This window comes from Stegostoma tigrinum, chromosome 38 (genome assembly GCF_030684315.1).
Source record: "Stegostoma tigrinum isolate sSteTig4 chromosome 38, sSteTig4.hap1, whole genome shotgun sequence".
NCBI classification, from domain to species: Eukaryota; Metazoa; Chordata; class Chondrichthyes; order Orectolobiformes; family Stegostomatidae; genus Stegostoma; species Stegostoma tigrinum.
Window position 1 is genome coordinate 19531215 of NC_081391.1, and position 27755 is coordinate 19558969.

Sequence of the window (27755 nt, forward strand, 5' to 3'; positions counted from 1 at the left end):
AGGGGGGAGATCAGTTTGGGACACCTTGCGGGAAGGCTGAATGGCCTCTTAGCTGAAGAGAAATGTAGGTACACTGGGGGCAATTCAGAGGAGGTTTACTAGATTCCAGAGGTAAGGGGTTTGCTTTATGAAGAGAGATTGAACACTTTAGGCCTATAGTCACTAGAGTTAGCAGAATGAGAGGCGATCTAATTGAGGTGTATGAGACACCGAAGGGGATTGACAAAGCAGACGTAGAGAGAATATCTCCTCATTTGGGGCAATCTTAAACAAGTGACCCTGGTTTTAAGATAATGAGTGGCATATTTAAAACAGAGATGCAGAGGAATTACTTCTTTCAAAAGGTCACGAATCTGTGGAAATCACTGTCCCAGAGTGTGGTGGATGCCAGGACATTGAGTAAATTTAAGGAGGAAATCAACAGATTTTTAAAGATTGAAGGATCACGGAGAATGGGCAGAAAAGTGGAGTTGAGGCCGAGTTGAAATCGGTATGATTTTATTGAATGGGGGAGCAGGCTTGGAGGGCTGAATGGCCTACTTCTATTCCTGGTTGTTATGTTCTTGTGTCCTGCATCAAAACACTTCTGTGACTTTGGAGAACACGGGCCGACGACACGATGACAGCATGCAAAAGGTTTATTTTGCTGCATGCATTCCCATCCTATCTTTCAAAACAGAATTGGAGACAGCTCAGAGGAAACTGAACCTTTTCAACTCAAGCACTTTTAGGCTCTGGTGCAGACAGAGTGGGCTGAATAGCCTTCTTCTGCACAAAACACTTCTGTAATTTTCATTTTATATGGTGGAGCAGGCTCAGGGGACTGAATCGCTTATGCTACTCCTAGTTTCTATAAATACAGGCTGATGACTGCATGCGATCATAGGCTTCTTGCTTAGCATGTAGTCCCAGCCTATCCCAGTCATCCATTTTGGTAGGAATAACAGCAAAATGGACTATGTTTTAAAAGGTAAAAAACTGCAGCATACTGCTGTGCAGAGGGACTTGGGTGTCCTTGTGCATGAATCGCTGAAGGTGGGATTGCAGGTGCAGCAGGTGATTAAAAAGGCAAATGGAATTTTGTCCATCATTGCTCGAGGGATGGAGTTTAAAAACAGCTGCAGCTGTATAGGGTCCTGGTGAGGCCACTCCTGGAGTACTGAGTGCAGTTTTTGTCTCCTTACTTGAAGAGATATACTAGCACTGGAGGGGGTGCAGAGGAAATTCACTCGGTTGATTCTAGAGTTGAGAGGGTTGGATTATGAGGAGAGACTGAGTAGGCTGGGATTATACTCATTGGAATTCAGAAGAATGAGAGGAGATCTTATCGAAACATATAAGATTATGAAGGGAATAGATAAGGTGGAGGCAGGGAGGTTGTTTCTGCTAGCAGGTGAAACTAGGACTAGGGGACATCGCCTCAAAATAAGGGAAAGCAGATGTAGGACTGAGGTCAGGAGGAACTTCTTCACCCAAAGGGTTATGAATCTGTGGAATTCCCTGCCCGGTGAAGTGGTTGAAGCTACCTCGCTGAATGTTTTTAAGGCAGGGATGGATAAATTTTTGAACAGTAAAGGTTTTAAGGGTTATGGTGAGTGGGCGGGTAAATGGAGCTGAGTCTCAAAGATCATCCATGATCCTATTAAATGGCAGGCCAGGATCGAGGGCCCAGATGGTCTACTCCTGCTCCCAGTTTTTATGTTCTTCCAAAAAAACCCAGAATGATTGATTTGGGGCATGTTGCTGGAAAATGGACCTCTTAAATCTGGGCAATTTTGTTTACCTAGGTGCAGACACAAGGGCTGAATGGCCTCCATGTGCACCAAAACACTTCTGTAATTTTTGAAGTGGAGAATACGGGCTCACAAAAACCTGCAAAAGGCTTATTTCTGTATTCCCATCATAAGTTCCATAATGAAGGGGAGATTGATTTGGGACAGCTTGGAGGAACATGGACCTTTTAAAGCATTGTAGATATGATGAGCCGAATGGTCTCCATCTGCAATGAAACAATTCTGTAATTTTGGAAGGGGAAAATGCAGCATAGTTTAAGGATGGCACAGTGTCTCAGTAATTGGCCTGCTGGCTCACTGCACCAGGGACATGGGCGCAATTCAACCCTCAGGGGACTGTCTGTGTAGAGTTTGCACATTCTCCTCCATGTCTGCGTGGGTTTCCGCTGGATGCTGTGGTTTCCTCCCACAGCCCGAAGATGTGCAATTTAGATGGATTGGCTGCACTAAATTGTCCGTGGTGTCCAGGTTAGCTGCATTAGCCGTGGGAAATGCAGGGTGGGATTGGGTCTGGCGGGAGTGTTCGTCAGTGGGTTGGTGTGGACTTGTTGGGCCGAATGGCCTATTTCCACATTGGGGATGTTAATGAATAATGACTCAATGCAGGCAGATGACTGCAATGCAAAAGCCTTATTTCTCAGCATGCATTCCCATCTTAAGTTTCCTAATGAAGGGGAAAGCTTGCAGGAACCCGGACCTTTTAAAACTGAGTATCCTCTGGCTGAGTTGCAGACACAGTGGGCCGAACGGTCTCCATTTGCACCAAAAGCACTTTTCCGGTGATTTTGGAAAAGCGGAGGGGGGGAACGCAGGCTGACGACTGCAATGCAAAGGAAAAGGCTGATTGTGCAGCATGCATTCCCATCCTATCCTCCAAAAAGGATGGATTGGGAACAGCTTGCGTCCAGTCAGATCTTGCAGTGCCTTTGCATTTTGTGGGGAGTATAGTAGGGCAGTGGCTGGGAGGGAGGAAGAGGCAGAACTCAGGTTTACCGCACCTGGCCCAGCCCAGCGAGGTTTAAGCATGACATCATCCCCCAGGCAGGGTCCCGCCCTCCAGCCGCCGCCCTATTGGCCGCAAGCCTGCCCGGGCCCAGTCCCTTCCGATAGGCCGCCGCGGCTGTCACTCAGGATGATTGACATCCCGGGGCGCTCCTGCAGCTGATGAGACTGAGCTCCAAGTTGGGAGTTAAAGGTAGGCGGGCATTGCAGGGACGGATTCTGGGAACCTTATCTCCCTTTTTTTCAATGGGAAGTAGTGGATGAGTGAGGGAACCTCTCTAATTTCTATTTTTACATGGTGGGGGAAGGGGAAGGGGGGATTTAATTGCACTAGCCTGAAATTCTTCCCCCCTACACAATCTGCCCTTTTGCAGATTGCAAGGAGAAGAGATGCAGGGGTAAGGGAAGGGGAAGAAGAAAGAAGGGAGAGAGTGAAGGCTGGAAGCAGGAGAGGGCAAGAGCTGGAATCCTGGCTTGCAGATGTGAGTATATAATGCATGCCATTTGAGATTACGGACTGATAAATGGGTGCATCCCCCCCGCCACCAGCCCGTTTTTATTTTAAGGATGCTTGATATTTGGGGAGGGAGGGAGGGAGTTGGAGGTGCTTTCAAGTGAGATTTCTACAACATTGTCCCCCACATCACGATTTTTCTTGCAATTTTTTTTCTTCTTCAATTACAACATGCAGGAGTGTGGGAGGACTTGCTGAAAGGTTGAGGGTCGGTCTCTTTCGTGCGTGTTTTGATTTTTTTTAAAATTGCCATCCTCTACCACCCACCCTCCCCCATTCCCCTACCTTCCTGCTGAGAGAGCAAGAGAGACATTCACGACTCTGATTCAGGATGAAGGGTACATCGAGTGATTTGTGGGGCTGGAGATTAATTGCCTGTTCTTTTTTGGCAAAGGGAGGGTGAGAGAGAGAGCAAATTCTGTCTCTAATATGCACTTTGTGTTTGATAACTCGTCTGTGTAAAGCGGCAGATACAATCTGTACAGTTATGCGTGCATCTTTTGGAAATACAAATAGTTTAAGTTTAGAAATAGCCAGAATCTATGTAGGGCGCAGATGATCAATGATTTCGCAACCCCTTACATTTTCAACCGGATCTCTCTCTCATGTCATGATTCTGTGGGTTTTAGGTTCCTGTGGTCCGTGCACCAAAAGCAAATCTAGTCCAAAATAAAATGCACCGTTTCAGTGATTAGATAAGGGGAAAAAGAGGAGGGCATTTTATATAGATGTAAATTCTGCATTTAAAACGTGATGGTTTTTAAATACCTGCATCTGCACTGCCTTGATTGCTAACACCGCCTGTCAGAGATTTAAATCCATATATCATTGACTTCCATTACTGGCTGATCAGGATTCGACTGTGCCTTCCATAAAAAGAAAGGATGCAGTGTTTATATGTATACAAGCATACTTTTTCTTTAAAAATGAGCAACTAAAATCGTTGCTACTTTCAGAATGCACGGATCTAAATTCATCTGAAGCTAGCCTCCGTCAATGATTATTGGTGCTAATCGCGATTTGTAGCGAGCAATTCATTACCAGTAACTACACATGATTCCCTTCAATGCGCTAGGTTTATCATAACTATATTGTGCCCCAATGGTATTTGAACGGCGTCTGTGCAGTGATTAACTCGGTAGATAATTGTAATGTGTTGGTCTGCAGGCCGTAATGATGGATGCCTTTGAGAAACAATTCAGAGTGCTGTGGATATGATTTAAAAGGTGACTTAGTTCACAATGTACAGTTTACTTTTCCTTCCGCACTACTGGAGAAGAATCACCTATGTGACCCCCACCCCCTGTAGTGGAATCAGTGCAGAATGGGGCCATGTGTATTTGCATTTGTGTGTCTGACTTCTGACAGTACCACGCAAATTTGCATTCCTGTGAATAGAAGCAGCTTCATCTGTCATTTTTGTTAAAAAATGGAAACTGGAAAATGGAGTAATTGAATTTTGAGTCTAGCAAGAAGATTACTTTAAGATTTGAGTTTTTGTTTGAAACAGGGAAATCTGGGTCCTGATGGAGGTGGACAAACGCAGTGGGGTGAGGCTCTTTTCTTTTTCCAGAGCATGAACGAGTCAGGCCAAATGGCCCGTATCGGTGCTGTAAATTGTGTCACCGTTGCCTAGCACCCTTGGCTGGAAGTGTGGTGTTGTCCAGCTTGAAGGTTCCTGATGGATGTTAGCATCAGCCCTCCTGCAGTCAGTGAAACTTGGGGCAGTGTGACTGAACGTTGAGACGTTAGGGAGCAGGCTCATAGTCCCTTGAAAGTGGAGTTGCAGGGAGACGGAATGGTGAAGAAGGCGTTTGGTATGCTTTCCCTTTATTGGTCAGTGCATTGGATGTGAGAACAGAAACAACTGCCGATGCTGTACATCAGGACCAAAAACAGAAGTTGCTGGAAAAGCTCATGCTCTGGGGAAAAAAAAGAGCCTCACCCCACTGCGTTTGTCCAACTGTTAAGAAAACATCAGAATTAATGTTTCGGGCCTCCCCGGACCTGAAATGTTAACTCTCAGTTTTTTCTTCACAGATGCTGCCAGACCTGCCGAGCTTTTCCAGCAACTTCTGTTTTTGTTGGTGTTGGCATTGACATTGAGTATAAGAGTTGGGAGGTCATGTTAAGGCTACACAAGACATTAATTAGACCTCTCTTGGAATACAGTGTTACAGCGTGGTTAGCACATCAGCCTCACAGCGCCAGGGACCCAGGTTCGATTCCAGCCTCAGCTGTCTGTGTGGAGTTTGCACATTCTCCCCATGTCTGCGTGGGTTTCCTCCGGGTGCTCCGGTTTCCTCCCACAATCCAAAGATGTACAGGTTAGGTGGATTGGCCATGCTAAATTGCCCATAGCGTTCAGGGGTGTGTGGGTTATAGGGGGATGGGTCTGGGTGGGATGCTCCAAGGGGTGGTGTGGACTTGTTGGGGGAAGGGCCTGTTCCCACACTGTAGGGAATCTAATCTAATCCAATTCTAATCTAATTCTAATCCCCCGCTATAGGAAGAATGTTGTGAAACTTGAAAGGGTTCAGAAAAAAATTACAAGGGTTGCCAGGGTTGGAGCTACAAGGAGAGGCTGGATAGGCTGGGTCTATCCTCCCTGGAATGTCAGAGGCTGAGGGGTGACCGTATAGAAGCTTATAAAATCATGAGGGGCACGGATAGAGTGAATAGCCAAGGTCCATTCCCCAGGGCAGGGGAGTCCAAAGCTAGAGGGTATAGAGTTAAAGTGAGAGCGGAAAGATTAAAAGGGACCGAAGGTGCATATTTTTCACGTAGAGGATGGTAAATGTGTGGAATGAGCTGCCAGAGGAAATGGTGGAGGCTGGCACAATTACAACATTTAAAAGGCATCAGGATGGGTATGTGAATAGGAAGGGTTGAGAGGGATATGGGCTAAATGCTGGCAAATGGGACTGGATTAATTTAGGATATCTGGTCGGCATGGACGTGTTTGTCTGAAGCATCTGTTTCTGTGCTGTGCTGTTCTGTGACTGTATGACTGCTGAATGAGGAGATTGCTTATTCATCACTTATTTGCCTCCTTTCCCCCTCAACGATATAGTGTTAGCTGCCCTTGCAGAGGAAGTCCTAATGGGAATGTCTCAGACATGAACTTGCATCTTCCGAGTCATGAGCTGAGTACTTCAGCGTTGTAGCTAATAGCTTTCTGTTCTTGTGGCCTATTTAATGATTAATTCATTAATTTTTGAATAAATAACTGTAGTAGTCAGCACTTTTTTTATCCTCTGGTGGCAGTGAACTTTGTGTGTGTCTCTCTCTCTCTCTCTCTTTCTCTTTCTCGGTAACTGACTGAAGTAGAAGACAAGGGGGTCCTGTCAGGGGCTAAAGACGTAAGGGTGGCATATTGCTGTTTGCTTGTCGACTTGGGCTGGACAAGATTGTGTTCTCAGCTGTATCCAAGAACAGAGTGCACGCTGAGTGAGTTTTCGTGCTATTAACCGACCACTGACATGTAATCCAGGCAAACAATGGGCAGTTTGCTCAGTGTGCTGTTGACCGACAATTGTGCAGCGTACTCACCATGTATGCTTGCAAGAAGCTAGGACACTCCTGGATTCTATAAAAACAAGTTGTTTTAGGGATTAAAAAGGGCTGTCAACAATTCATTGGCAAGTTGTCCTGGGGACAACCTGCGTTAACGTTCAATATTCAAGAGTGCCAATTTGGATGGAAATGCTACTCCTGTGGTCGTTGACTGCAAAAGGATGGGGCTGGATGGTACTTGGAAATGCAATAGGGAAAGTGCGATAGTCAGCCTAGAAGGGGTTTGCATACATGTTGTACTTTTTTCACAAAGTCTCTTACAGTCACTGCAGCATAATTGCTGTTGCTATGTAGGAAGCATGGCAGCCAGTTTGCACACAGCAAGCTCCCACAAACAACAGTGTGATAACGGTGAGATAATCTGTTGTTGTTGCGGTGTTAATTTGAGGGATAAACATTGCTCAGGACACCAGGGATAATTTATTCTTCTTCGATAACAGAGCTGTTTTGGTCTTTTTGTACCCATGTGACATCACCTTGGTTTAACGATTGAAGCTGGGCCATTTGCAAATCAGTTTGCATGTCAGAACACAATGCAGGACAGTATAAAGCAGCCGTTCTAAATACAGGAGATGTACATATATCACATCTTTAAAATTACACCCTTTCTTGGATCCCAACCTGGAATGCCAACTTCACTGCTGCTCTGATGCTGCCTGGCCTGATGTGTTCCTCTAGCTCCACACTGTTGCCTCTGTTTAAGATTGTATTCATAAATCAGGGATCCTCTACGTCATGTCCAGAGCAGCATTACAGTGACAGCCACGGTGGCTCAGTGGTTAGCGCTGCTGCCTCACAGTGCTAGGGACCTGGGTTCGATACTGCTGTCAGTTAGCTCTCTGTGTAGAGTTTGCACATTCGCCCCGTGTCTGTGTGGGTTTCCTCAGGGTGCATTGGGTTTTCTGTCGCACTCCAAAGATGTGCAGGCTAGGTGGATTGGCCATGGGAAATTACGCCATTTGTTCAGTTATGTGTAGGTTAGGTGGGTTATAGGGCGATGGGTCTAGGTGACAGGGGTAGGATGGGAGGGTCGGTGTTTGGACTTGATGGGCCGAACTTCCTGTTTCCACTCTGTTGTGATTCTAACACCCTGGACTCAGAATCCTACAGTACAGAAGAGGCCCTTCGGCCCATCAAGTATGTACTTCCAAAGCTACACTAAATCCAGCACTAGGTCTTTGAATGCTCTGACATTTGGAGTGCTCATCCAAATACCTTTTCAAAAGTTAATGTTTCCAACCTCAACTAACCTCTCAGGCAGAACATTCCAGGCTCTCACCACCCTCCATGTGGAAAAGTTTTTCTGCAGTTGCTCGTGAACCCAGAACCTTGGAAGTTGTGAAGTTGAAGTGTAACCACGTGAGCCATAGAGGACTCTCGTGATATATTTATTTTATTCCCCATTGAATCCAACAACTGTTTGCATTTTATATAGTTTCTTTAATGTGGAGGATCCTGGCCAATCAGCTACTCCAACACTTCAAAGTTGTTTAATTGGATGTAAAGTGGTTCGAAACATACCACGGTCATGAAAAGTACCGATAAATTATCAGTTTCCTCACTGCAGGCAGATTGTAGAATATGTGGTCGAAGAAATTGACTTAAAATCAAAGCTGGTTGGTGATGTAATGAGACAGAGGCTTGTGAGGGGAATGCTGGGTCCAGGAAAGGTCAATCATTTGCCACATCATGAAGCAAAGGGAGTTTAAGTTAAGGACCAGAATCTGAACGTCAGCAAGAACATGATGTTGGAGTGCAGTCCATTGAGTGATTTTTGCAGTTGGGCACACGGACTAACTGTCTGAAGGAAAATGGCCCAAGTAGATGTGTAGCATAGGTTGTGATAATTAATATAATTATCCTCAGTCAGCTGTGAGAGAACACTGAGTGACACAGTTAGAGGGTTTGTCTTTTCAAACTTGATATTTGTGCTTGAGATGACCTGCACAGTGTGTTCCTGGTCTCAGATACTCAGTCTTGCGTCGGGGGTCGGGGGAGTGGGTACCTGCGTGCTCTCTCTCCCATCAATGAAGGGAAAGCCAGCGCACGTTTTTGGCCTGTTGGTGGTCCGCAGCAAATAGCTGGAGAGGATTTGAAATGTGGACAGTTCAACCTGTCTCTCGTGAAATAGTAATTCGACCTCCAGGTAGCGAGCTGAGCAGAGCTGAGCCTTCTGGTGATGCTACTTTTATTTTCCTTTATTCCTTCAGGGGATGAGGGTGTTGCTGGCCAGGCAGCATTTATTGCCCCATCCCCACACTGTCACTAGTTCCGTGGACCTTTCTTCTCTGATGGGGTGAAGGTCTCGCTCTGGCTAAACATTTATTACCCATCCCTAATTGCCCAGAGGGCAGTTAACAGTCAACCGTATTGCTGTGGGTCTGGAGTCACATATAGGCCAGACCAGGTAAGGATGGCAGTTTCCTTCCTTAAAGGGACATTAAGTGAGCAAGATGGTTTTTACCTCCTCAGCAATTGTTGGCAATCATTAGGCTCTTAATTCCAGATATTTATTGAATTCAAATTCCACCATTTGCAGTGGTGGGATTCGAACCCAGGTCTCCAGAACATTATCTGCATCTCTGGATTAATAGTCCAGTGTTGATGCCACTAGGCCATCGCATCCCCTGACACAACAGGTCACCATAAGATGCTTTTAGACCAAGCAGTACTGGGCATGTATACAAGTGGCAGATCAGTATTTGGAATGTTCACTCTCACACATCTGAGCATCCTTGAGCTGTGTGTCACTCTCTTTCTGTTTCACACACCATCACACCAAGCATTTTTTTCTTAGATCCGCACTTCCTGTCCTTTCCCCTCCCACACCGCCCACCTCTCTTTCTCCCCCCCACCACGCCCCACATGCAGCATTCTCTGAACCAAGGATCGCTTAATGTCATCCTATTCATCAGATACCTCTCTGATTTATCTTAACTTCTTCAGTTTATTTGTTCAGTGTGGATGTTGCTGGCTTCGTCAACGCTTATTGCCCATCCCTCATTCACACAGCAAACGTGCTGGCAAGCTACCTTCGCAGACCTTCATTATTCTCAAGTTTGCCCATTGTTTTAGTTGTGCTCATTGGTAACTATCGATTGTTATCGGGGTCAAAGATGCCAGTTCGCGCCAGTGGAAAACCTTTAGCATTATTACAACAATCCACATTTGCATCTGGGTTTTGTAGATCAGTTCTGGCGCAGGGTTAGAGAACTGAGCTCCCTCCAATCCCCTTAGACTGAAAGTGAAGCCTCCTATGACATAGTCCCCATTAAACACTGCCAGGGCAGGTACAGCACACCAGTCAGGTACATAGCATCATCAAAACCTTTAGTTTCCAGTAAGGGTGGGGCGAATGGTACTTTATGCAACCTGCAGGTTGTTTCAATGGAAGAAGAGATCTATCTGCGGTTGCCAGGATCTAATTGTTCAGTTTCACTCCACTCCCACCTGTTCCATCCTATTTATAGAATCAAACAGTATCTACAGCACAGATACAGGCCATTTGGCCCATCGAGTCTGCACCAACCCTCCATAGAGCATCCCAAACCCCCATTCCTCTCCCTGTAACCCTGCATCTACTATGGCCAATCCACCCTAACCTGCACGTCTTTGGACTGTGGGAGGAATTCGAAGCACCCAGAGGAAACCCGCACAGACACGGGGAGAATGTGCAAACTTCACGCAGACAGTTACCCGAGGATGGAATCGAACCCGGGTCCCTGGCGCTGTGAGGCTGCAGTGCTAACCATCGTGCCATCCATTTCTGTTCAGTCCAAAAAAAAGCTTACATTTGTGTAGTGCCTTTTGTAGCCACCAAACGACTTGGAGCGCTTTACAGAGAATTGGGTACCTATTGGGATGCATTTGCTGTGTTAATATCAGAAGCACACAGCTAAGTTGAGCACAGCAAGTTTCCACAAATGGCAATGTGATCACAATTCCTGCTAGTTTTTTGATATGAATTAAGGTGCAAATATTGACCAAGGTATTAGGCCCAGTTGTTTGAAATATTGACCATGGGACTTTATCCTCCCGGGGGGTGGGGAGCTTGTTTTTAATGCCTGACACTGAAAAGTAGGGCCCACAGCAGTGCGCAGTCCCTCAGGATTGCACTGAATGTATGCCTTGATTTTTACCTGTGTGATCTGCTGGCGTGGGTCTTGAACTCACAACCTTGTGACCCTGAGACGAGTCTGCTATCCACAAAGCAACAACTGACAGAACTGGTCCGCCTCCCCCTCTCTCCCTATTTATTCCAGAACCCTCTCCCCATCCCCCTCTCTGATGAAGGGTCTAGGCCCAAAACGTCAGCTTTGGTGCTCCTGAGATGCTGCTGGGCCTGCTGTGTTCATCCAGCTTCACACTTTGTTATCTCGGATTCTCCAGCATCTGCAGTTCCCATTATCACTGACAGAACTGCATTGCTTGCTGTCAGTTGCTTGTTAATCGTCCAATCATCGCCTGTCACTTTGGGTCCAATTACCCTTCATCCAGTTGGATGTAAGAAGATGTGACAAATGCACAAGTGTGGGGAAAATGCCTGTCAGACACTGTCTTTTCTATGGACTGACTGGGAGCTCAGCCCTGAGGGGCAACAGTGAGCTCATGACAAACTGCCCGTTCCTGTGGTTCACGGAACCATGAACATCTGGGTGAGTATTGGCTAACTGCATGGTTTTTATTTCTCCTTCTAAATACCCCTCCCGCCTCAGATCCCCTGAAGCAAAATGTGCAGGTGGGAGGTGGTCAGGGTCACAGTGTTGTGAAAAGAGTTTGATCTTTTTAAGAAGATCGTAAGTTTTATATTGGGAACGCGACATCGAGATTACAAGTGGGTCATTCACAATCTTATTGGTCAGAAGTCACACAACACCAGGTTATGGTCCACCAGGTTTGTTTAAAATCACCCAGCTTTCGGGGTGCTGCTCCTTAGTCACTGTGTGCCCATTGTGGAATTTAAACATCTAAATGAGTTGGCGAGGCATGCAGGACGAGGGTTGGTGCAATGGTGCTGTTCGCTCCTGGCTCGCTCTGACACCTCACTTCTATACCTGCAGGTTGCAGTGGGTCATGATGGTAGAATCTCCACCTGCTTTGTGTCGCATGACTGAAATTTCTACCAATACCAGAGTTTGCCATTTGTGAGCTTTGGAGGAGGGGTATGGTGTCACTGGGTTACGAAGCCAGAAACCCAGCTCCTATTGCAGATGGTGAGATTGAAGTTCCCCCAAAAAACCTAGTCTAGTGATGACCGTGAAACTGCTAATCAATTACCATTAAAACCCATCTGGTTGACTGATATCCTTTTGAGGGAGGGAAATCTGCCATCTTTACCGGGTCTGGCGTACACATGTCTCCAGACTCTCAGTAATGTGGTTGGCTCCTAACTGCCCTCCCTTAAGTCCCACTTTGAAATAATTGATCGTCTTCACTTTTTTAATACCCTCATAGGAAGTGAGCTCCATGTGCCAGTCGCTGTATGCTTTTTTTTAAGAAAAGGAAGTTTTGTTCTGCTCAAAAACCTAGACCCCATATCATCAGCCAGTGACAGTGTCTTTAGTCACGTCCCATATTATGTCAATGCAGGTAGGATTGAGCATTTGAGGTGTGTGCCTAATCTAAGAAGGTCCCAAACACAGACCTTGTTTTGTTCGAGACAACAAAGTATGGGGCTGGATGAACACAGCAGGCCAAGCAGCATCTCAGGAGCACAAAAGCTGACGTTTGTTTTGTTCTGCCTGGTGCAGAGTTAGGGAGAGTAAGAACAGATTGACCTGATGTTATATTTAGGGGTGTCTCCTCCTTCATCTGTGCTCTCACTAAATTGACTAATGACAGGTTGGAAATTAAACATTGGCCTGCCCTGGTAAGGATGTCAGTGAATGTTTGATTTTTTTTAAAAGAAAGGAAATGTCCTAAAATTCTTTGGCTGCCATTTTAATTCTCGCAAGCTCGCACAAACAGGAATGTGATAATGACTAGATAATCTGTGTTTTTACGGTGTTAATTTGAGGAATAATGACCAGGAAGGCAATAACTCAGGAATGAACAATGGCTTGGGAAGAATCTTCCTGCTCCTTGTTGAAATAGTGCCATGGGATCTACTGTGTTCACTTGAGAGGTGTCCTAAGTATAGCTCCTCTGACAGTACAACATTTGCAAAGAGTTATCAGCATAACGACCATGTCACTGGACTAGGAACCAAGAGTCCCTGGCTGATGTGTTGGGGATGTAGTTTCAAATCCCAGCTTGGCAGATGGTGAAATTTGAATTCAATAAAAATCCAGAATTCAAAGCAGGCCTAACAGCAACCTGATTGTTGTAAAAATTCGCCTGAATTCACTAATGCCTAGTAAGGTAGGAACACTGTCGTCCCTATTGGACTGGCCTACATGTGACTGCAGACCCATAGCAATGTGTTTGACTCTTAAGTGCCCCCTGAAATGGCCCAGAAAACTATTCAGTTCATGGGCAATTAAGGAAGGCTAATAAATGCCAGTTGTGCCAGTGGTGCCCACATCCCATGAGCACATTTATAAAACAAAACTCTTCTCTCTCTCTTTTTTCTTTCCTCTCTCTTTTTTCTTTCCTCTCTCTTTTTTCTTTCCTCTCTCTCTTTTCTTTCCTCTCTCTCTTTTCTTTCCTCTCTCTCTTTTCTTTCCTTTCTCTCTTTTCTTTCCTTTCTCTCTTTTCTTTCCTTTCTCTCTTTTCTTTTCTTTCTCTCTTTTCTTTTCTTTCTCTCTTTTCTTTTCTTTCTCTCTTTTCTTTTCTCTCTCTCTTTTCTTTTCTCTCTCTCTTTTCTTTCTCTCTCTCTTTTCTTTCTCTCTCTCTCTTCTTTCTCTGCGCTGTCTCCTTAACCTTTAGTTGTACACTTTGTTGCCTGTTTCATCTACAGCCTGGAGGACACTGTATAAATCCAGTGATAAAATGAGGTGGTGTGTGGATGGCTCAGGGCTGTTATTGGTAGCGTAAAGGGCCACCCATTGAAAACAGAGATGAGGAGGAATTTCTTCTCTCAGATATTGGTGAATCTGTGGGATTCATTCCTGGAGAGGGCTGTCGAGACTGGGCCGCTAAGTATATTCAAACATGTAATGAGAAATATATTTCTATCAAATCTGTATTGAGATAGACTGATTTTTGTAATCGGTTAAGGAATCAAGGGTAATAGGAAAAGGCAGGAAAGTGGAGTAGGGGATTATCAGATTAGACATGATCTTTGAATGGTGGAGTAGGACAGTGGGCCGAATGGCCTGCTTCTGCTCCTACATCATTATGGTCTAGTATTCTGGTCATCGGAGTATTGTCTGTGCCCTAATCTTGTTTTTTTTCTGATGGGTGTGGGACAGGAGCCTCCTCACGATTGTAGCACATGGATACCATCTGGTAGAAACACAACCATTTCAGTGACCTCTGTCGTAGGATTGCTAGTTTTGTCTCGGAAAGTGATGGAAAATATTTAGGGGATCCGTTTTTTTTTTGTTTTTCATTTGGTTCAGCCATTTACAGAATATCAGGGTGGCTGGCCAAGTCAACATTAGTTGCTGATCCCTATTTCCCTCTCGGGAATCGCTTGTCCACACCCCATTGTCGAGCTCTGCCCGATCACCACGGGATGCTCCAAAGCTGCTGGTTCAAATCCCATTGTGGCAGCTGGTGGAATGTAAAATCATTTTGTAATTAGTCAGCAGACTGTGATGGCACACATCATCGCATGTTGCATGAACCAGATGGGTTTAAAGGAAAGGCGGCCCCTCAGCGACGCAGTTCACTGTTTGAGGACCTTGTCAGTGTCCCAAGAAAGAATAAAGAGGGACGAAAGCTTGAATCTTCGGTCAAACATTTGGCCATTGGTCACAATGACCCCTTACCTGGCTAGGCATGAAGTTCCAGGCTGTTAAGTCTGCTCACCAATATGTCCTTTTTTCTTACCTATATGTCTTTGACTTCTGAACACAGAAATCAATGCAATGAGGCACCTGTTAGCGTGTGCTGAACTTCGGCTGTAGGGGGAACGCTGCTTGTTGTGCTGTTAAATGTAGGACTTAAATCAGAAACATCAGCTTTCCTGCTCCTCCGCTGCTGCCTGGCCTGCTGTGTTCCTCCAACTCCACACTGTGTTATCTCTGACTCCAATTCTTACCATCTGTGTCACTTAAATCATAGTCATAGAGGTCTACAGGATAGCAAAAGGCCCTTCAGCCCATCAAGTCTGCACCAGTCGTAAGCAACCGCCTAACTGTTCTAATCCCATTTTTGAAGCTCCTAGCCCAAAGCGTTGTATGTCTTGCCTTTACAGCTGCACGTCTAAATACTATTTCGTTGTTTGAGGGTTTCCACATCTCCCTCCGTCGTAAGCAGAGAGTTCCAGAATCCCACCTTCCTCTGAGCGAAAATGTTTTTCCTCACATCCCATTTAAACCTGTGACCCCACACCCCACCTCCCATCTTCAATGTGTGCCCCATGGTCATCGGTTCCTCCACCATGGGGCAAAGTTTCTTCCTATGCACTATCCACCACAATCTCAAAATGCAGTTATCTTCAAAGAAGCAAAGGGATTGGATGGAGCAGAGAATTCCAGCTAGGGTTTCAGGTGCATTTAAATAGAACCCAATCCCCACTGTGGGCAAACAGGCCAGTCAGCCCAACAAGTGTTCACCAAGCTGCAGAGAGCATCCCACGCATCTCTACTCCATCCCTGTCCTCCCCCTGCATTTCCCATCACTAATGCACCTAATCTATACATCTCTGAACATTATGGGTAATTTAGCACGGCCAATCCACCCTAACCTGCACACATTTGGACTGTGGGAGGAAACTGGAGCACCCGGAGGAAACCCGCACAGACACAGGGAGAATGTGCAAACCCAACACAGACAGTTGCCCGAGGGTGGGATCGAACCTGAGTCCTGGGTGCTGTGATGCTGCCCCATTTGTGAGAAAACTTGGTTTTTATTTTAAAGATAAAGTATTAACCATTCCTACCACCTTTCTTTCCGAAACTGGAGGTAGATGTGACATAAACAGAAATTGCTGGATGGCATGAGAGATGACATAGCCTCTCCCACCCCTACACCCATGCACTTGCACACTGGACCATCGAAAGACAGCTGTGTGTTTTAACTCCGGCTCTCCAGGATTACAGAGTTGTCTGTGGTTAGGTGCGATCACCATGTTCAGCCAGGAGCAATCTGTAATCTCGCCAACTGCAGTCCACCGAGCAAGAGTTCGATCCCGTCCTCGGGCGACTGTCCGTGTGGAGTTTGCACATTCTCTCCGTGTCTGCGTGGGTTTCCTCCTGGTGCTCCGGTTTCCTCCCACAGTCCAAAGATGTGCAGGTTTGGGTGGATTGGCCGTGCTAAATTGTCTCTAGTGTCCAGGGATGTGTGGGTTAGGTGTGTTATCCATGGGAAATGCAGGGTTGCAGGGATAGAATAGGTTAGTGAGTGGGATGCTCTGCGGAGGGTCGGTATGGATTTGTTGGGCCAAATGGCCTGTTTGCACACTGTAGGGATGCAAAGAGGCAACCCTACCAGCCAGTCACAATGCAAGAGAACTGCATGAGCTAATAACTCTATGACATCCTCAAGTTACAAATATATATGACTCGTGGAAATTGTAGAACATTTTCCTGTGCTTATTGTTTTGCCTCGGAATGTGGTGAATTTCTGACCCTTGAGCATCAACATTGAAATATTGGGCTCGTAGTCTCTTCTCATGAATTTTTTTTTCCTGATTGTTTGTTTCTTTCTCATGTATGTTTTGTTTTAGCCGCTCTGCCCGGGTTTGCTGCGTCTCTCTTCCCCCACCCCCGGCCCCTCCGACATCTGATCGCGCCCTCCCTGTGCTGCCGTTGGCTGTCACCGCGTCTCCCGAGCCTTCCAATGGTCTAACCGGGGCAAGATGATGTGCGAAGTGATGCCGACCATTAACGAGGACAACCGACGGGGCTCTCAGTATGGCCCGGATGACGCCAACTTTGAGCAGCTCATGGTGAACATGCTGAACGAGCGCGAGCGGCTCCTGGAGAGCCTGCGCGAGGCGCAGGAGAGCTTGGCCGGTGCCCAGTTGCGCCTGCGGGAACTCGGGCATGAGAAGGAGTCGTTGCAGCGACAGCTCAGCATCGCACTGCCTCAGGTACCAGAACCCCCTCCGTTTCTCGTTGTTATTTTATCGTGTGTGAGGTTGTTGTGGGGCAGGCCACTGCATGGCTGGTGTGGTGAATTCACCTCGCACTTTGCTTAGACCTCTCTTATGAAGTGGTTGGTTCCAGTGATGGATTGTGGGTGTTTTTTGCAGTTGACCCCAATGGACTCTCCAGGGCTATTTCAGAGTGTGGTTACTGTCATTGGTTCCAGTGATGGATTGTGGGTGTTTTTTGCAGTTGACCCCAATGGACTCTCCAGGGCTATTTCAGAGTGTGGTTACTGTCATTGGTTCCAGTGATGGGTTGTGGGTGTTTTCTGCGGTTGACCCCAATGGACTCTCGAGGGCTATTTCAGAGGGCAGTTAAGAGTCAACCTGGTTGCTGGGGGTCTGAAGTCATGTGTAGGCCAGACCAGGTAAGAACAGCAGATTTCCTTCCCTACAGGGCACGGGTGAACCAGATGGCCCCCCCCCTTCGTTATAAATAAGAACAGAAATTACTGGAAAGGCTCAGCAGGTCTGGCAACGTCAGTGGAGAGAAATCAGAGTTAACAATTCGGGTCACGTTAGCTCTGACTTCTCTCGATGCTGCCAGGCCTGCAGAGCTTTTCCAGCAGTTTCTATTAGCATTTCTGATCGACAGCTACAGTTCTTTTGGCTTTTATTTGGTCGCCCTTAGGTTAGGTTTTGATTTCATTGGTTATTAGGTGGCTTGATGGTTGGTTTTGGAGCCTCACGGCATCAGCGACCCAGGTTTGATTCCAGCCTTGGGCGACTGTCTTTACGCTGTGTCTGCGTGGGTTTCCTCCGGGCTCCCCAGTTTCCGTCCACAGCTTCGGTGGATTGGCCACGGTGAACTTGTCCAGAGTGTCAAGGCTAGGTGATTAGCCATGATAAATGTGGGTGAGCTGCTGTTCGGAGGGGAGGTGCAGGCTTGATGGGCCGAATGACCTCTTTCCGCGCTGTAGGAAATCTGACTCCCATTTCTCTCAACTCATGGTACTAACACCGTTGTGGTAGTTTGAGGGTGAGAGAGCTGTGTCTGTTACTGGAGAAGTGCCGGAACTGAGAGGTTATAATGATCAGGAAGGATGGAATAGGCTGGAACTTTTTCTCTGAGAAAGGGAGGACTGATGGGTGACCTGATAGGATTCTTTTTAAAATAATAAGGAGGTTGGATAGGCTCGATGTAAAAGATATCATCACCATCATCATCATCACATGTGCTGAAGAAATCTAAGTCTTTTATAACAGAGTCCCACAAACTTGCTTTTGTGTAAGGAACTCCTAGTTCCCAAAGGGATAGATCTTCATTGTCATTTTTATTCTGTTAAAATTTAGAATTTCTTCCAACCCTGTCTCGCTCCTTTGAAATTTTGTGCCACGTCTGCGTTATATTCGATTTCCGATTGATCAGAAGAAAAATTTTTACCCAGTGAGTGTTTTAATATGTGGAGCTTGTTGACCCAATCTTGTGGATGGATTTAGGGAGAATTAAATAGCCATGTAGACTTTGATTTAGAGGTGCCAGTATCACGCCAGATACTTATATTTCTCTGACCCCAAAAGATGTGTTTTTTTTTGCCTCCATTTTACCTGTTTTTCCATTCATCTCCTGTAACATAAGAAATGATATGGATGCTCTTCCTAGGGACATTTATCCCAACATTGTATTCATTTGGACTAATATCAAGCTATTGAGTGGCACAAGAGTGGCATGCTTCCGGTAGAATTCATGTAATCTGAAGCAAGATGGAGCCTTAGACCTTTATGTCCTCAAGTCACATTCCCTCTTCCCTCACCCAGCTCAATGAATTTAACGCTCAGAGTGCACTGTGTACTTCAGGAGCCTTCACCTTCGGTCCCACTTCTCTGGGCAGGAGTCTACACCCCACATAGCAAACCCTTTCTTCATTCCTTGTTCCAATTGCATCCCTCCCTCCCAGCCTCTTGCTCCGTGCCAGATTATTCCTTTGGGAACAGCTGCCATGAGGTCGGCCATCTCAGTTGCTCCCCCTCCCCCCTCACTTCCCCTCCTTTCCTACCTCCCAGTGTTAGAGCCTGCAGCTCTCCATTGGCGCAGAGACAAAGGGTGGCACTGTTGTTGAACCAATCTCTTTGGGGAGTCTGAACTCTACTTGTCTTGCACGTGGTTCTGATTGCTATCCCAAGACAGAACGTCACACCATTGTTTTCAAGGTTGTCCACTGTTCTGGCCCCCCACCAGTGGTGGGTAAGGTCTCCCTGGTAACCTGGGACAGCCTCCTCCCTAATTTCCACAAACTTGACAGCCCCATTTTTCTCCGTTGCTTTCTTCCTATTGCAACTCCTCCATTTCCGAAAAAGCCCCAAAGAAATGTGGATGCCGGAAGGAGGGGGAAAAAAAATTAGAAATTGTGGAGAAACTCAGTAAGTCTGGCAGCATGTGTGGGGAGAAAGCAAAGTTAACATTTTGGGTCCTTCTTCAGAACATTCTTCTTCCTCTATTTCCACCGTGTGCCTGTGTCAGTTCCCTCTGTCTCTTTGCAGGCCCAATCCACTCAACTGCCTCTAATCAGAAAACCCTCCATGCCTGGGATCAACCTCTAGAACCTTTGGACTGCCTGGAATGCCCTCAACTTTGTGATATTTCACAAGTCTGACTACCTATGATTCCATCAATCCTAATTTTGGGCAATAACTTTGTGTTTTAGTTTATCAATTTTTGATTTTGTTGGGAAATCCAGGTACACCACATCCTTTGGCTTCCCCTTAGCACTTTGACACACACCATATTCATTTCATAAATCACTAGACGTTGGCTAGCGTTTACTACATGTAAAACTGGTGAGCTCCTAATGCTGTGATAGATTCTTGCACTTCCCTCCTACTGAACGCAGCCTCTTTTTATTTTGCTGTCTATTCTTTCCTGAGTGAGAGGGTCACATTTGCTTCCTTCCCAGTCCCCAGGGACCATTCTAAGACCTAGCCATGTCCAGAAGATCAATATCAATAACCATATCTCCTATATTCTCATACAAGTTTCTTGATATAAGTGGACCCAGTACTGACCACTGTGGAACATCTCTGGTCGCAGGCCTCCAGTTTGAAATACACCTCTCCACCAACGCTGTCTGCCTCTTACCAGGAAGCCAATTTTGCATCCAATTGGCAAGCTCACCCTGAATCCCTTGTGATCTAACCTTGCTGATTAGTCTATTATGTGGAACCTTGTCAAGGGCTTTACTAAAATCCGTTCAGAGAAGGTTCAGTAGGATGATCCCTGGTATGGAGGGATTGTTTTAGAAGCCACCACTAAACAGGCTGGGACTCTGCCCCTGATTACCTGTTGCTGGCTTTCTATGTATTGCACAAGTACCCCCAAATCCCTTTTGTGTTGCAGCCTTCTGCAGTTTTCCTCGCGTTTCAATAATAATCTGTTGTCCCTTCCAAAATGAATAACTTCACATTTTCCCACATTTATGTGCGGTTTGCCAACTTCTTCCCCACCTGCGTGAACTGTCATTATCTCCCCGTACACAAAAACAGAAATTGCTGGAAAAGCTCAGCAGGTGTGGCGGCATCTGTAAAGGAAAAAGCAGAGTTAATGTTTCGGGTCCAGTGACCCTTCCTCAGTACTGAAACATTAACTGCTTTTTCCTTCACAGATGCTGGCAGACCTGCTGAGCTTTTCCAGCAACTTCCGTTTTTGCTCCTGATTTACAGCATCTGTAGTTCTTTTGGTTTTTATGAGTATCTCTCTGTAAACTACTTGTATCCTGCTCGCAAGTTGCCTTTCCAGCTATTTTTATGTTGTCTGCAAACTTGGCTGCAGTGCATTCGCTTCTGCCCTCTGAGACATTAGTCATGATGTGGAGGTGCCATTAGTCATGTGTGTGGGGTGGGGGGGAGGTGTTAGTGGAGGGAGGACATGGTCAGAAATCACATGACACCAGGTTATAATCCAACAGGCTTATTTGAAACCTCAAGCTTTTGGAGCCTCAGTCCTCCTTCAGGTGCGAATGGCACTAACACATGAAAAAGGAGCGAGACTCCGAAAGCTTGTGATTTCAATTAAACCTGTTGGACTATACCCTGGTGTCGTGTGATTTCTGACCTTGTGATATTAGTGTATCATGTGAAGAGTTGCAGTCTCACCTTCGATCCCCATGGAACCCCACTGGACACAGGTTACCATTCTGAAAAAGAACCCTTCATCCCCACTTGCGATTTCCTCCGCGTAAGCTAATTCTTAATCCTTGCCAATATCCTACTGCCAGCTCTCTGGGCTCTTAGAGCATGATCTAACTTTTTGTGAGGAATGTTGTTAAATGCCCATTGTATCAACTTTCCAGCAAGATATGCTGTTCTTTCAGATAATGAAAATCTGTCATTAAAAATACTTTCAATTCATATGAGTGTTCAGGAGCATTTTGCTTGATTTTATACTGTTTATAGTGACAGGCAAGGAGGAGAAAGAGGTTGCATGTTAGTTAACATTGTATTTTGCGGTTCCTAAATCAGAAGAAGATTCCTGACTATTGATTACCCCAATATTTTCAAGTTTGTTTAATCTTTCATCATACAATCCCTACAGTGTAGAAGCAGGCCATTCAGCCCATTGACTTTACAGTGACCCTCCAAACAGCACCCCACCCAGACCCACCTCCTACCCTCTCCCTGTAACCCTGCATTTACCGTGACTGATCCACCTAGCCTGCAAATCCCCAGACACTGGGCAATTTAGCCTGGCGAATCCACCCTAACTTGCACACCGTTTGGACTGCGGGAGGAAACCCACGCAGACACGGGGAGAACGAGCAAACTCCACATGGACAGCGTTGAAGATGCATAGTATTTGTTTAATCCCTGTGCCCATTTCCTTGCTCCTCCTCATAAATTATCCTGTCTCTGCCCTGTAAAGACCCACATTTACATTGGCAAATCATCATTTTTAACCTAATATAGGCTTTTGATTTTATTCTCTCACTGGATTACGCACATGTTCTATTTTTTTTCCTTGATCATTTTTTCTTTCAGCAGCCTTTACTGAATTCAGCTATCCTCCCAGAATGTAGGAGAGGTTTGTGGTCATGGTTTTGGTCAGAAGAATTGAAAGGCAGGCAGTTGTTTATACAGAAAGGGGTTCAAAAAAAGTGTGGTACACTGTGATCGGCATGTTCTCGTGCATGGAACAGACAAAACGTTAGTCTGCAGATGCAGCAAGTAAATAAGGAGGCAAATGGAATTTTGGCCCAAAGAGTTTTCAGTTTCAAAATGGGAAGTCTTTTGACTGTACAGGGTGTTGGTCAGACCATCCTGAAGTGTTTCATGCAGTTCTGGTCTCTGTATTCAAGAAAGGATCTGGAAGCTGCAGAAAAGACATTTACTGGGCTGATACCTGGGATGGAGGGGCTGATTTATTGAGAATGGCTAAACAAGTTAGACTTTTAAGTCCTGAGAGTTTAAGAGAATGAGTGGTGATCTTACTGAAACGTGCGCATTCTGAGGGGGCTTGACAGGCTCAGTGTTGAGGAGATGTTTCCAGACGCAGGGGAACTAGGGGACAGGCTTCCAGAATAAGCAGGCACTCATTTAAAACTGAGATGTGAAGGAATTTCCTCTCTGAGAGGGTAGTGACTGTCTGGAATTCTCTTTTATTTTTCCTCCAGAGAGCTGCGGAGGCTACATCATTTAAAGTGGAGGGAGGTAGATTTTTTTTGAATTATTGAATTGAGAGTAGCGAGGAGCTGGCAGGAGGGAAGAGTTGAGGCCTGGGGCAAATGAATTGTGATCTTCTGGGTGGTTCTGATTCCTCCCCAGAGTCCAAAGCTGTGCAGGTTAGGGTGGATTGGCTATGCTAAATTGCCCATAGTGCCCAAGGCCATTTAAGTTAGGTGGGTTCGAGGTTGGAAATACAGGGGTAGGGGAATGGGTCTGGGTGAGATGCTGTTCGGAGAGGTGGTGTGAACTTTTTGGGCCGAATGGCCTGTTTCCATAGTGTAGGGATTCTATGATCGTACAAAAAGACAGAGTAGGGTTGAGAGGCTGAGTGGCCTTCAGGGGCTGAAGGTTGTTAATGGACGAAAAACAATGTGGAAGAATAGACATTTTTCCCAGTGGCAAGCTGTGAAACTAGTTGGGGACCAGAAGCATCAAATACCAAAGCGTCCACTAGTTATAATCCAGCTCAGTGGCTCAGATGAGATGACTGTGTGTAAACTGACCAGGTTTGTTGCTCATGACTAAATTATTTGGGTGTGTAAGCAGGAGCAGGATGCAGACAAGCTGCAAGAGGTGGCTATGGACAGCGAGAGTCAGTGGGCAAGCATAATACAGAGTAAATGAAATATGGAGTTATTCAGTGTGGAAGTAAAAATAGAAAAGCAGAACAGAGGTGAGAGACTGGGAAATGATAATCAGTGGGGCCCGGGTGTCGTTATGAGTCACGAAGTGAAACGACAGGTGCAGCGAAGGAAGGTAAATATGTTAGTCTTTATCGCAGAGTGATTAGGATCTAAGATTCAAAGTTTTACTGCCACTGTACAAAGCTTAGTGGAGATGACAGTGGAAGTAGTGTCTACAGTTTTAATTGCCTTGCTTTAGAGAGGCCTTACTTTGGTGGTTAACTCTGGGTGGATGGACAGGGGTGGCGCCAACCCCAACAGGCTGAGTTCCTACACTGGCCGAGGTGACTGCTGAAGGTCCCACCTTTCAGCCTTGCGCCCCGGTCTGAAGCTTTCTTCCTTCATTCATGGGCTGAGGGCTTCGCGGGCCAGGCAGCATTTTCTGCCCATCCCTAATTGCCCAGAGGGCAGTTAAGAGTCAACCACATTGCTGTGGGTCTGGAGTCACATGTAGGCCAGACCAGGTAAGGACGGCAATTTCCTTTCCCGAAGGACATCAGGGAGCCAGATGGGTTTTTCCCGACAATCGGCAATGGCTTCATGATCATGGTTAGATTCTTAATTCCAGACATTTTATTGAATTCAAATTCCACAAGCTGCCATGGCAGGATTTGAACCAGGACTCAGAACACTGTCTGGATCTCTGGGTTAATAGTCCAGCGATAATACCACTAGGCTGTGATCCTTGGTGGGGTGACCCTTGGGTTAAACTCACCACCAGTCATTTCTCTCTAATGAGTGACCAACCCCATGGATCCTCTAGGACTATGGCAGCTTTATCTTTGCTTACTGCTTTTAGAGGGAGAACCCTCGAGCCCAGGAGGATGATTCCGATAATGAGGGGGTTTGCCCCATCAGAGGTGATTGTGTAGACTTGGCTTTTATTCCCTCGAGTTAATGAAAATGAGAGGTGAGCTCACTGAAACATTAACAGTTCTGAAACGCTGTGCCTGGGGTAGTTTCCTGTAGAATGGCACAGTCTACAAATAAATACCGATCTATTTTGGACAGCCTAAAAATAAATGTTGTCTCTCCAAGAGTGGGTCTGTTTTTGAGGACTGTCTTTACCAAGGCAAGATTGATATATTTCAGGGCACAAAGGGGTCGGAGAGATGTGGGGAGCAGGGCAGGCAAGTGGAGTTGATGAGGAAGTTAATTCTTCACAATTGAATAGAATTCAGAGGCTGAGATGAGATGACTGTCCAGGTTTGTTGACCGTGATAAAATTAGGTGGGGGTGTAATCTGGAAGATCAGAAGAATGGGAGGGTGGTAGGTAGTGGGGCCGGAAGAATCTTCAGAGATGGGGAGAGGGCTGAAGCCTTAGGATGTTGCTACTTGCTCAGTATGGCAGATGGGCTAAGGAATGGCAGATGGTTTTTGCATGTAGGTAGCTGTAAGGCTATGCATATTGAAACAGGAAGCATGAGACACATGTGTCGGGTTGGCTGTGACATCTAGATCAGGTTGTCATGTGCGTTGTCAAGGGGACTGTACTGCCTTGCAACAAGTTCTTGTACAGGCTGAAGAGGTTGGGTAAGGAGGAGGAAGCAGATCAGATTTTTGCCTCCCAGAAAAGAAACAGTCCCTTTTCTTCCTTAATGCAGCTACAACAACCTCTCAACAATCACTCTTGGTAAATGGTTTCAATGCCAGGCATGTGTCTGTAGCAAGCTGTGCCCTGGATTTCCTGATGCTTAACACCACGCTGTCTGTAGTTGTGAATGTAGAAGAGGGTTGCTTTCTGACACCTGCATACGATATCTCCTGGTCTTGGAGGTGACAGGCCCACTGCCTGATATCTGGCCTTTGTGAATCACTCTCTGGGGTTGGTTCAGAGTCACCTCATTCATTGTTGGGAGTCAAACAGATGTAGAATTGAGTGAATCTTGGGTACCTTAAGATGAAGCAGGAGAAGAGGGCCATTCAGCCCATCCCTCTGCTCTGTCATCCAGACAGTGATGATAATCCTTGACTCTGCTTTCCTGCCTTTTCCCCCCATAACGCCGCCCCCCCCGATTCCCTTCCTGATCTGTCAATCCCAGCCTTGTGTATATATATTGACCCAGCCTCGCCGGCCCTCCATAGTAAGGACTTCCGTGGATTGACTTCCCTCCGAGAGAAGAAAATCCTCCCTCAACTCCATCTTGGATATGTGGTAATGCTGTTGGGCCGGCTGTTGTGACCCAGGCTGATAGCTCGGGGACAAGGCTTCAGTTCCCATCCTAGCAGCTGGTAGATGACCTGAAAACAAGTTTGCCTACAAAATTATCATTGGAATCAATCCAATTTGGGGGCACGGTGGTAACACTATGCAGGGGTCCAGGCAAATGCCGTGGGGACGGGGGTTCAAATCCTACCATGGCAGATTATGGAATTTGAATTTGATAAATAAATCTGGAATATAAAGCTAGTCTCTGTAATCATAACCATGACAGTTTAATGATGATTGTGCAAATGCAGTCTGGTTCTGTAATGCCTTTTGGGTGAGGAATTCTGCCACTCTTGGCTGGCCTGGCCAGCGTGTGACTCCAGACCCATAGCAATGGCATTGACTTTAACTGGGGTCAGAAATGGTGGGTTTGGACTCTGTTCAGGAGCAGTTGGGCATGAACAAGAAATGTTGGTACCGGGGGACACCCACGTCCCTTCAATGAATTTAAAACAAAATATTTTAAGTCTTGAGCACCAAATCTGATCAGATGCTCTTCAGCAGTTTGCAGTGATGAGATCAAACCAAGTTTTCCTGCTCAGGTGGACATTTAAGCCTTTTATTTGGAGAGTGCCTCAGTCAGTCGGACTAATCAGAACAGAAACTGCATTTCAAGCACATTATGGAGCATCTTTTGAACCCAGACCTCTGGAGGAGATGCTGTGTTGTGGAACAGAGAGTGAGGTATCAATGAGCTTCAAAGGAGAAGGGAGGAATTGGGCGATGGGCCAAAGCAGCTGAAGGCCCCTCTTTCAGTAACGGAGCAATGGAAAGCTCCCAATCCATAGAAATGGAGGGACGGAGAGACGCGGGGCTGGAAGAGGTTACAGAGACAAGGCTGGGTGACGCCATGGAGGGATCTGAAAGCAAGAACCGCACATTTTAAAAATGAAGTTCTTGCTTGGCCAGTGGTCAGTGGGTTGAGGGGTGACTGGGGCTAGTTGTGTGTTCGAATACGCCCAGCAGAATTTCAAACAAATTTGATTGGCCGTTTATCTCTACGTGGGATCTTGCTATGTATAAACTACATGTCCTGTTTACCAAATGCCAGTCAGTGACAGGAGGAGTTTGGGCAGACTTTGGGAAAAGCATAATTTAAATGCTTTCTTTAAGCTGGAAAAGGTATTACATAGTCATTAATGTCAACAGTCCCCATTATGTACCAGCTCCTTCTCCATACCTCTCGAGGACAGTTTTAATGAAAAGACCCAGCTAGTTATTTTAATTCAGTGTGTTGTATGGGAGCTCCTTCGCTCTGGAGAGGTGTCTTTTATTGGTGAAATTTAGGTCTTGGAGGTTTCAGCTGAGCAGAAGCAAAAGAACAGAAGGTTGTTTTAGAAAAAGCAGGAACTGCCGATGCTGGAGAATTTGAGATAACAAGGTGTAGAGCTGGATGAACACAGCAGGCAAACAGCATCAGAGGAGCAGGTTTTCTGAAGACGTCAGCCTTCCTGCTCCTCTGACGCTGCTTGGCCTGCTGTGTTCCTCCAGCTCTACACCTCGTCATCTCAGAACAAAGGGTTTACTGGCTTAAGTGCTCCGGCTGCCCAGCTTGGTGTTCTATAAATAATACTGCGTACAAGTGAGAAGCGGAAAGAGGTCTTTTCGAGTAGAATCAAACTTGCATCATCATTAACATTAATGTTGAGCATCTTGGGCAAAGTACAATAAATGACACCAGGCGTTAGACGGGCCATGCTGCTGCCTTTGGGTGACAGCACAGAGGGAATCATGTGGCCCCTGTCCTGGCTCTCTTGAAGCTACTGAAATTGCCCCTTTTCTCCGTACCCTGAAAATGTTTCTCTTCTTCAGATGCTTATGCAATATCCTTTGAAGAATAAGATTGAACCTCCATCCATCTCTTTGTCCTCTTCTCTGTCTCTCTCTCTGTCGGTCTGTCTCTCTCTTGTACACACTCTGTGTGTTGCTCTCTCGCTGCCTTCACCCTGCCCCACCCTTGGGTAAGTCATTCCAAGTTGTATCTACCTGCTGCATTTAAAAAACAAATGCTGTTCCTCATTTTGCCGGCCACCTGAGATCAGAATTCTCTGGTTCTCAGACCTCACAGCAGTGGGCACAGTTCCTCCTTTGTGAGTCTGTCTGGACTCCTCCTGATTTAAACCA

At 46.1% G+C, this 27755-nt stretch overlaps 1 protein-coding gene across 5 annotated transcripts in view; it reads left to right on the top strand.

The window, feature by feature from the left end:
- The first annotated feature begins 2989 nt into the window (after window positions 1–2989).
- ppfia3 (PTPRF interacting protein alpha 3) overlaps window positions 2990–27755 on the top strand; it is a 151718-nt gene continuing 126952 nt past the window's right edge. For 3 of the 5 annotated variants that reach the window (XM_059640442.1, XM_059640440.1, XM_059640443.1), the window contains exons 1-2: window positions 2990–3277; window positions 16661–17026. In XM_059640442.1, coding sequence (XP_059496425.1) covers window positions 16793–17026 — 234 coding nt within the window. In that variant the 5' untranslated portion in view covers window positions 2990–3277; window positions 16661–16792. The remainder of the gene's footprint in view (window positions 3278–16660; window positions 17027–27755) is intronic. The other 2 variants (XM_059640441.1, XM_059640439.1) reach the window with 1 other exon arrangement.